Source organism: Athene cunicularia (assembly GCF_003259725.1).
Source record: "Athene cunicularia isolate RWA chromosome 4 unlocalized genomic scaffold, athCun1 chr4_part1, whole genome shotgun sequence".
Classification (NCBI taxonomy): Eukaryota; Metazoa; Chordata; class Aves; order Strigiformes; family Strigidae; genus Athene; species Athene cunicularia.
Genome location: NW_020799098.1, coordinates 34,400,791 through 34,411,526, shown reverse-complemented (window position 1 = coordinate 34,411,526; position 10,736 = coordinate 34,400,791). Strand labels below are relative to the sequence as shown.

Here is a 10,736-nt window from a genome sequence, read left to right as displayed (position 1 = left end):
AAAGAAAAAAAAAAATCCTTACCTTGCTTGAGCTTAAATTGTGTATTCTGTCACTAGAATAGCTTTGGGGTATTGGAGGATCAGAGTAGTCATCAACACTTTTTGATGCATTCTTTTTGACGACTTCTACATAGGATACTGGGAAGATGCCTTGTCTGTTGGTTCCTGGTATTTTACCTTCATACCAGTTTTGATCAACTTGCTTAAGAAGAATTACTCTGTCTCCCTGAAATACATTATGAAAATAACTTATCAGCAGATACACTGTAAGTTCATTTTTTGAAAAGCAGATATTATTTGAACACATAGTATTATTGTCCCTGCAGTGCTGTTTCCCATCAGGCTTGAGAATCGTCTCCATTTTCACATTTCTTCTCCCATTTATAATAACTATGTATACAACCACCATTCCAGAGAAACAGGGGGCTAGTCATGGACAGCAAATGCTATTTTTTTATCAGAGGGGAATCTCAGGTAATCTCCTACTCTTGGTTGGGGGATTAACATTTAAACTTTTCTCCGGAATGTAACTTGGTTTAACTGCTAAACTACTAGCTAACAGCATAACTGTAATATGCAATAGTGACTGCTATGCCCGCTTTTCCTTAAAAGTGATAATAGTTAATGAAATCCATGAAAGTGCTTTGTTATCAGTAGAACTGGAATAAGTTGAAAGTTAAAAAATGAATTCATGGGAAAGATGAGAGAAAGAATTGCTTTTCCTGTTTAAAAAATGTGGGTGGTGGGTCACTTTCTGGTTTTAGAGAGCTTAGGAACTGAAATGGAAAATATCAACTTCCTATTCAAACGTTTCTCTGTAGTGAAACTTTGTGGGCTACCTCCTTCTTTGTTTTACATGATGAGCTTTTTATCATGTGTCTTTTTGTAACAAATCCTTCCCTCTTTATTTTGTGTTCTCTTTGGGTTTCTGTAATTTTATTTCTGTGATCATTTGTGGAGTATCCCAAAATTATCTTTAGTGGGATGGAACAAAAAAAACCCAGTGCAAGTTAACTTTTAAAAACAATCCAGAACTGGTCTGTCAAGATTACAACCACCACAATAAGCACAAAAGATAATTTAAAAAATAAATAAATCATCAAACTACCCCCAGCCCCTACTTTTCTTAAGTTCCTATTCCTGATTTTTTTCTAGACCTCTTTGATGCTTACCAATCTCAAATGAGTGGAAAAACATGCATTATCTTCAGTGATGCTCTAGGTCAGCATCATAAAACTGTATCCTTAACTCTTATTTGAAAAGAAAAACAAACCACTGAATAACTTAAACTTAAAAAAAAAGAGGCAGAACTTTCCAGTGGATAAAAAGTATATACTACTTACAACTAAGTATGTAATATCTGCAATAATAAAGTTTCTCTACAGTGGTAACATTCTAGTGTCTCTCAAACCTCAGAAATTCAACACTATTTTACTCATGTGCAATAAAATATAACCACCAGGATGTGCACAGAAAAGATAAGAGAATGTTATACAAAGGAGAGTGTTATTAAATTAAATATTTTCAAGAACTGGTACATTCACAAAAATATCTGAGCCTTTTTTCCTCTATTTTATCTTTTCTGTATTTTTCTATTCTATATTAAAAAAACTTTACCATGATAGGTGTAACACCAAGAACTAATTATTAAGAAAAGGAATGCATAATTGAAATGAAAATTGGAAATTCAGGTGGGCAATTAACACTCTTGCATGTGCTAATCTACCACAATCCAGTTTACACACACATTTCAACTATTTGCAGGTGGCTGTGAAAGGCTGCAAGCCAATAAGATATTGTGTTAGTATGTCAGTAGTTTCCTACCATTACATTGCTTTGTGCACAGCAAATACTAAATGCAGAGTGCACCAGTGCACACTATTTACTTATATCTTAATTCCGTGTAGCGGTAGAGACTATAATGGTATTTTGATAAAGAAGTTCTAAGCTGTACCTTCCTAAGTGATAACTCCACATTTGTGTCTGCACTGAAATTGTATTTGGCAACGGCTTCTCCAATCTCTCCAATCTGTGCAGGGGGAGGTGGCCTGACAGGCTGTGCTTTTTCTGGGAGAAAAAGTTTCTAAGGGAAAAAGAAAAACCACAAATTTTCATCATTCCCATGCAGTTTGTGAACCTATTATCCAAACTAATTCAAAAAATTAAAACAGAGAACAAACCTCGACATAAGAAATTGGGAATATTCCAACTCTTCCATGGTGCTCACCCTCATACCAGTTTTGATCAATTTTCCTGAGGATATAGACAGTATCTCCTTTCTTAAAGGACAGCTCTCTGTAACAAATTTATTTAAATCAGATGTTTATAACTTTACATTTAACTCTTCCACCTGCATAGTTTCTGAGATCTTTACAGTTTGGAACTGAAACAGAATGTAGTAACTAAACATTTGAAGAAAGTGTCACAGCTGTGGTAAATTCACCACTTGATCATACCATATAGAATGAAATTATTCACATCTATGAATCCCAAGTTCTATCTGTAAGTTATATAGGCTTGCTTTACACTGTGATTCCGTAGAGGTATTGCTAGTTACTGCCAGAGCACTTAGTACAGGGTCTGCATGCAAATATGATGTCTTCTGAATTACCTCTTTAGACAATGCTTTTATGACAGGCATCTGAGGGGTATTTGGTCAGTTCTTTATAAAAGAAGTAGGGAAAGGTGTGGAATATATCCAATGTCTCTATGGGATCCACAGCCTATTACTACTTTTTTTTTTTTTTTTTTCAGCAGCAGCAGCACAGCTCAGTGTGCCTCTGCTCTATGCATTTTTCTTTCAAGACAACTGTTCAGAAGCATGAAGAATTTAGGATTATGTTTTCACTATTTCTGTTATTTGGGGCCTGTGATATACTTAATGTTGGATACCAAAAAAGAGAAATATCCAAATCATTAAGAGTATTTTCAGGCTCTAGCCTGAGAGTTCTTTGCTGTATCATCCATTTGGTTTTTCAACAGCTGCTCTGCTGTTCTGATAATTCAATTTGCGAGTTTTCTACCAGACAGAGCTAGTATAATTCTAGTGTCAATGTCTGGCCTATCTAAAGATCATTTAAGTGCCCTGGATCATCCAAACAACAGCTGGAATGAAATATAGACACTCTACTTTGGTTATCTCATAGCCTAAACCAGGGTTTCCTGATTTTTTTTTTTTATGGACCATTGTGGTTTGTCTTGGTATGGCACATGTCACATCCTGCAGAGAGCCTGTGTATCAAGACAGACAGGAAGATGCTGAAGCACTATACAGAATTTTGATAAGCACACAATTTGTGACAATATTTGTGTAACCTAAATACAATTCACAACAAAGAACATTCAGTGGGTGACCCTCAGGACCCATGCTCTAGATGGCTGAAGATGCACAGCCATTGCACAGCCATTCATGTGTTCAAATAAATACAATGAAGAATATAACAATTTAAGACTTTTTTTTTTTTTAACAAAATAGCTTTTCACACAGTTTGCTAATGCAGAGACTACTGACAGCAAGCAGGGCCCTCTGCTTCCATGGCATTTGCTGTTGAAACTGTCTAGAACAGCAGTTAGCTGCCACAAGTGCTAGAAAGAGCGTTCTTGAATTATGAATTCTTAAATGAACAGAAGTCTAGTACTTACTTAGAAGTCTGAGCTTTAAAGTCATATACAGCTCTAGCTGGCAGTTTCTGAAAAGTAGGCAAAGTGATTAATACAGTCAGGTAGTATTACCATACGGTAAACATGTTTCAGCTTTTAAAAAGGTGACCAAGATCCAAAAGGAAAAGAATGTGTGCCTTACAGTGGTTCTTGCAGTAATAGGCAATTAAATACACAGCTTCCTTTTTTTTAAGGCAGTTAGGTGCTTGGGACTTATTATTTTAAAAATAGAAATTGCAGCTAAATTTTAATATAGACTGCTTTGCAATTTTATGTTTAAGAGAACTGCAAAAGTAAAAAAAAAAAAAGTTAACTAAATGCGAGTGTGACTTGTAGGCAACTAGATCTTCAGGTACAATGGAAATTCACATGCTTAATATTCTTCCATTAAACTTGTTATCTTTAGGCTAATTTCAACTGCATATACTGCATCACATTTTATATATACATATAAACTGGGAAAATTACTCTGACAGCTGGAATAGACTGGGAATATTTTAAATTTCTATAATCACATTCATAGTTTTAAGAAAGTCTGATCAACACAGGACTGGAAGGGATCTCCCGAGTCACTTGTGAAGCTTTTGCTATCGCAGGCAATCACATCATATCATTCCTTTTATATATTTATCAAGTTCTATCACCAAATAGCTGTAAGCTTCAATTATATTTCAAGAAAACCTATTAACAACCCTAAGTCTCCTTGCCTGTGAGGTTGACACACTTTCACTGTTTTCAAAGCTGTGCTGAAAACACAAACTGATCTGACCCAAGAGCCTCACTCATCTAGTGTCTGCCTCTCCCGGGTAATCTGCACTAGATACTTCAGAGGAAGATGAAAGAAGTGATTAGCAGTCTCATGTGAGGATATTTAGTTAAAGTGATTTAGTCTTCCTCTGCAAGTACTTGCACAGATGAGATTGCTACATTTAAAAAAATCCCTCTCTAGGATATACTAGTGACAAGAATGAGCTAATTACAGTATTTCTGAGAGATACTATTTGTAATGATGTAAGGGTGCACATGCTTATATGAGAGGAACAAAAAGGGACCCTTGTAAGTTTTGCATTTTACCTTTCTTCCAGGCCAGATCTTCTTGACTGGGTTCCCTCCCTTCTTATCATCTAAAGGCTAGCAAATTTAGCATATCTAGAGCATTATCTTTCCTACAATAAAAAAGTCCCCAAAGTTATTACAGGGATCCTGTCAACCTGCATTTTGTAATACTAATACAATTTTCCATTATAGGTCTCCTTCAAATAACATAGCCTAAATTTAAAAGCATTTTTTTCTGTTCACTGCTGTTGTTAAAAACAGTCTTTTAGATGGGAGGGGATATTCATATAATCAACTGTAGCTAAGCCCTTTTCACTCTTTCCCAATTTTGGTACAGCTGTTCTGCAACAAGTAAATAATGGAAGAAGGGGGAGAATATTAAAAGAACAGAAATTAAAGGTCACTCTTAGGATAAGTGGTTTTGTCTAACACACAAACAGCAGTGGTTTTGTTTTTTCTAAACAAAAATAATGGTGATATACCAATGTTCTTTCTATCAGTTTTGAAACTACTGAGGCAGTTCTTTGTGTTACGCTCTGGTTCTCAAAAAAGCCTTTCCCTGGCCACACCCACTATTTTTCTCTGTCCCAAACACCCACTCCGATCAACTCTGACAAAGCCTATCAATGACTAGTAAACTTATGTCCATATCTAAACAGAAATAGAAGACACAGCTTATTTTACAAAGCTTGATATCAATTTAATTTCTTGAAGTACCAATCTCCTTAATGAAAAAGAAGGACCCTGTCCTATCTGGTCTGTGTCTTAAAACCAAATCTTGTCTCGGGTAAGTTACCAATTTTCCATATGCATATTGCTGCATTATTTATTGTTGTTTCACTACCTCTTTATCTGCAGTTCCTCTTCTCTCCCTTGGAGTACATCGTCCCACATCAGTGAAAGCAGAATAGCTTCCAGGAGACTCCTGGTCTACTGAAAACAAAAATTATGTGAAACTATGGTAAATTAAACAAACCATTCATATCTGTGATGCTGCTTGGTTTCATTTAGGGTGGTGAAGAGATATTGAAATCTATTATTTTACCTTTGATAGAAAAAAAAGCACATGATATGATGGCTAAAGTACACCTTTAAAGAAAAAAAGGTACTAGCTCTCAAGCAAAGGCAAAGGCTGTCCTCTGATCCCCAGCAGAAGAATATATGATAAAGGATCAAGAGAGCACAATTATGCCTCACTGTATGAGGGGATGCATCCCTACTGGACCAAATGAAAGACATGACAGCAGTACCAGAACTTCATCAGGTTGCATGAAACTGTTTTTTGGAATGCCAACAATATAAACACATAATTACATGCACAAAATACGATTAAAGCATGCTTCAATGAGAAATAGTGAAGAAAAATGGTTTCCTCTGAAGTAATCTAAGATGTATTTCTACTTTACCAGGGGCACGTGTTACGCAGCACAAGGAAATTTAAAAGGATGTTATTTCATAAAAACAACTCTGTTTTAAGAGATGGAGTACAAATCATTACTCACCAATCTATGTGGCAGATTTTCTCTAAAGCACAGTTGACTAATGTTTATTGCAGGATGGTATGTTACAGGATGGTGAATACATATTTTTGTTTTTTAATACAAATAAAATAAAAATCTTACACTTTTTATAGCTCTGCAAGTTGCCAATGTGAAATGAAAATATAACAATTATTTCAGATCAGAGGATGAAATGAACTACCTCTTGACTTCTGAGATTTACTATTTTAGTCTCCTACTGCCACAGTGATACTTGCTAGTGGAGACATGACTGATTTTTGTCTTCCTTTGACTTCATTCACACAATCTGTTCTTACCAAGCCAACACATTTCTAAAGAAGTTCAAGTGGAAAAAACCCAATTTAAAGCATCTCATCCACTATGTTGGTGTCTTACAGAAGAAAGATGTAAATGGTCTTCAGTGGGCTGTTTCCTAAGCCACAGAAATTTGAGGCTATGATAAATACAGTGGAGGCAAAAATTTGAGATAATTGTATTATATATGTCATTAGTGGCAAACCTGTCATCACCAACAAGTATATCACAGTCCCAATTCTGGACACCTTTCTTGATATGGCATGTGTCTGTGAATGAGGTTCTATGCTCACTACATAAACCTAAAGATATAATACTATTTTTCTTCTTTAAGCTCTAGAATAACAAAAAGGACATGGGAAGGAATGAGTGAAAATGCAGAAGCTTTAGGAAGAACTATATTATTTCCATGCAGCTCCTTATGCAGTCAATATTGGTAGTTTTTCAGTGGTTTTTGCTATGACCTTGGGGTCTCCATGTGGATGGTGGCTGTAAGAGACACACACAGATCCAGCAAAACATGAAACTTCATTAAAAGTAGAGATCAGCTGTGACTGATGCTGATTGAAGTCAATAGAATATTCTGCTATATTCATTCTCCATGCTATTTTAGAGATATTAATGTTGACAGAGAGTACCACTTTCTTCATGCCAGGCTCCTTCATAGATGCAGAAGTTATTAGGAATCCCTGTTTGCTCTGCCCTGTGGATTTCCTTATTTCCAATGACTGGAAAATTCTCATTTAGCAACTGTGATATGTGACCAGTGCAATTTCCAACAATTTCAGTCTCATTGTGTAGTACTGCCTGCCAGAGTTAATCATGATCAGGCCTCAAGTATGACTAATTAATTTTGAACTGCATTTTATAGCTGTTTTTTACCAAATTCTCTGCTCTCAATATGTCTATTTTAACTAGCTACGAAGAGATGGTAACAGCTTCAATTCTGATTCCTCTTGAAATACATATTTACTAGTGTGGTACTTGTAAAAGTTACAGAAAAAGATGTGAGATCAAAGGTAAGATGGATCTGATCAAATGTTACATAACTGATATATTAAAGGCATTCTCTCTTACATCCATTTGTGATTTCAAGAATAGTTTTGTAATGTCATCAAATTCTCAAAGATGCTCTGTCACAGAGGACTGTATGCCTAGAAGTAGAATTCTTTAACACAGAAATACTACCATTTAAAAAAAGCAATAAATTACAGACTTTCCAAAGGTGTTAATCTAAATCATCTGGGGTACACCTTTGTGTACTCCTGCTATGAATCTAGTTTGCTTCTTTTAATATTGCAAGGTTAAACTTTAAAAACGTTTTAAGCTCAAGCAATTTTTTTGAGAAGAAGAGAAGCAGAGCAATGAACAAAAGCAGTAACTTTAAAACCAGATCACTTGACAAGACAGACTTTTAAAAAAAGCTATACTCACCCTGACAATTTCATACAAGTTTTATTGAAAATTTCCCTTCTAAGAGGATAGGAATTTTCTCTAAACTTCAATGATATATTAAAATTCTATATGAGAAGAACTAGTTTTGCTGCCACAGAAATTGGAAATGGTATTATTTGAACAGTGGAAATGGAAACTTCCTAAAATGACCTTAAGGTCTATTCACAAAATGTAATATAAAGCAGCAGAATTCATGTATTTTAATGAGAAAACAGAATCAACTTTCTATGATACTGGCAGAATTAAAAGCATTTTTATCACTTACATGCACCAAAACTATACAGTACAATGTTGTAGATGCTGATTTATTTATACATTTTTTAAAAAAATAATAAAGGAAGGCTATCCTTATATTGTTTTCACCAGCATCTTATGATGCATGTATTTACTTTTTGTAAGGTCTTTTTCTTGAGGAAAAAACCCACATTGCTTAATTTAATAAACCATTGTAATTTTTAGCACTAATAATCTATTAGTTGAAATACATTGTTAATCCACTTGTCCAGATTACTGTGTTTTGTGAATAGACAGCAAATTTCTCTATCCTCATCACCTATGTAAAAATGACATCCTTCATTAAGATTTTTGTGGGATGAAAGCTTCTTATAGACAACACAAATAAAAATGGAATGAGAAAGGGTGGGAAATACAGGGAGTCAGGCTGGATAAGTAAATCACAAGGATAGAGGAAGAAAATTAATCCACCTTGGAAACACAGTGCACTATCATTGTTGTTAGTTGCGTCCATGTCTGGAAAAGAGGCACTAAGAGGTAATCTTCCACAATCATTCTGGTACAGTGGGCAATGGATAGCACCATCTGGAGGCAGTGGATGAAAAGGCTGGTGCATGGGACTCTTTTTCAGAGCTTTAAGAGATGAATTCCTTTCTGGAATGTCTGGAAGCAGCTCTGTAATAAGTCTGTGTAATATACTGTTGTCAGGCAAGCTTCCCCTTCTTTTTTCAGCTTTAATTTGGTCACAGATGTCTTTAAGTGCAGAATCGAGTGCTTCAAATACAGATGACTTGCATTTTTTCTTTTCAGTTTGTTTTTTAGGAGCTGCACTTTTTTTCCTCCGGAAAGGCACTGGACTGACTAGGAATGCTATCTTAGAGAGGCCAGATTCTGTTTCCTGTCTCCTTGGATCTTCAGTGGTTTCTTGTTTAGCCCTTTCATGTTTTAGCATGGTGGTGAAGCGGGTGTAGGATGCTGGACATCGCCCTTTGCAGGAGCTGATGAGATGCCGGTGGTGGTGGTGGTGGTGGTGGTGGTGATGGCCTGATCCATAAAAGCTTTCAGATGATGTGAAGGAAAAGTGGTCAAAGTCACTTTCACTACAAAAGGATGAACCCTCTATCTGAATAAAGTCACTGAGGTCAGAAACCACTCCATCTTGATCGCTGTCTGAAAAATCCATATGCGATCGCTGTGGCTCATCACTGGTCACTTCAATATGAATTGGCACAAGGGTTTTAGACTTGTAGCTCTGTTGTACCTGAGAGGGATGCCTGACTTGATTTTCTTCTTCCAGCAAAGATTCGATAGAAAATCGCCTCTTTGGACATAAGCCATTTTTAGGAGGCTCTAATGTAACAGTTGACAACATATCATCACCTAGGTTCGGCATCGATTTTGACTTCTGAATTAATTTTTCAAATTCAGATATTCTGGTTGGCACCATGTCTCTGGGCACCTCTTCAGTAGAAGATTCTCTCCAGCCATGAAGAATACCTTTGTGCTGTTCTTTTTCATACTGCAGTATTCTGGACTTCACAGAACAAATCACCTCAGAATTCATCAAGTCCTTGCGATTGATGCGGTGCATCTTTTTGTACATTTTTAGGAAACCCGGGGCATCATGTGCAGATCTGTGACGAACTCTTGGCCTACTACTACCATGACTCTCAACATACGGGGAGGACCAGTTAATTGAGCAAACTTCCTTGGAGTCCTCCTCACATAACAGAGAGCCCATGCTCTCAGACTTGGCCTGTGCATCAGGAAAGCTATCACGGTCATCTGTTAACAGATCATCGCAGCTACGAGATTTTCTCTTTGGAGAAGCAGTTTCTTCTGTGCTGCTCCAGACTTCTGCATTTTGACGAGTCATTTGCCATCCGTTCTTGTAGCTGATTGCCCTTCTTGAATCATTTGGAACAGCTAAATGTTGTCTGTAAGTGCTACAGTAATCTAATTCATTTGAGGTGTTGTGGTTGTGCACTGAATAACTTAAAAGGGATGGATATACTTTGCTAATATCCCCACCTTTATAATCCATGGAGCAGCATGGTAAAAAAGAGACATTGCCAGAAATTAAAAGATTCAGAAAGTTGGAATTAACATCAGTAAGTATTAGGAAAGACTAGAAAAGAGACAGCAATTAATGCATCTATTAATTTAGGTCAGTACATAGGTTGCTACAGCCTGGGGCAGCAGAGATAATAATTAAGTTGTTTTCCAGCTGTAAAAATGTACTTATGATAATTTGAACATCAAAAAGAATTCCTTATGAATTATGGAGATTTTACCCTCCACCCTGCTCCCCCCCCGAAATGTAAGAAAACAAGTATTAATACTGATTTTGAAGCAGGTCAACAGACAATAAAAGCTGCAAAGGATTTAAAGATGAAGCCAAACAACAAATCTAAATCTCAGTCAAATATTGACTTTTCCACCTGTGCATTCTGAAAGAAGCTGTTCCGAATTTTTGAGCTGAATAATGCTCAGAACTCACAGCAACTGCATATTCTA

The 10,736-nt window shown here is 36.2% G+C and overlaps 1 protein-coding gene across 25 annotated transcripts in view; it reads right to left on the bottom strand.

Annotated features, from left to right (window-relative positions):
* SORBS2 (sorbin and SH3 domain containing 2) overlaps nucleotides 1-10,736 on the bottom strand; it is a 166,036-nt gene that overhangs the window by 17,276 nt on the left and 138,024 nt on the right. For 14 of the 25 annotated variants that reach the window (XM_026847271.1, XM_026847281.1, XM_026847277.1 and 11 more), the window contains 6 exons: nucleotides 8,691-10,250; nucleotides 5,561-5,649; nucleotides 3,643-3,689; nucleotides 2,181-2,295; nucleotides 1,955-2,083; nucleotides 23-226 (listed from right to left, as the gene is read on the bottom strand). In XM_026847271.1, the coding sequence (XP_026703072.1) occupies nucleotides 23-226; nucleotides 1,955-2,083; nucleotides 2,181-2,295; nucleotides 3,643-3,689; nucleotides 5,561-5,649; nucleotides 8,691-10,250 (2,144 nt within the window). The remainder of the gene's footprint in view (nucleotides 1-22; nucleotides 227-1,954; nucleotides 2,084-2,180; nucleotides 2,296-3,642; nucleotides 3,690-5,560; nucleotides 5,650-8,690; nucleotides 10,251-10,736) is intronic. The other 11 variants (XM_026847275.1, XM_026847282.1, XM_026847297.1 and 8 more) reach the window with 3 other exon arrangements.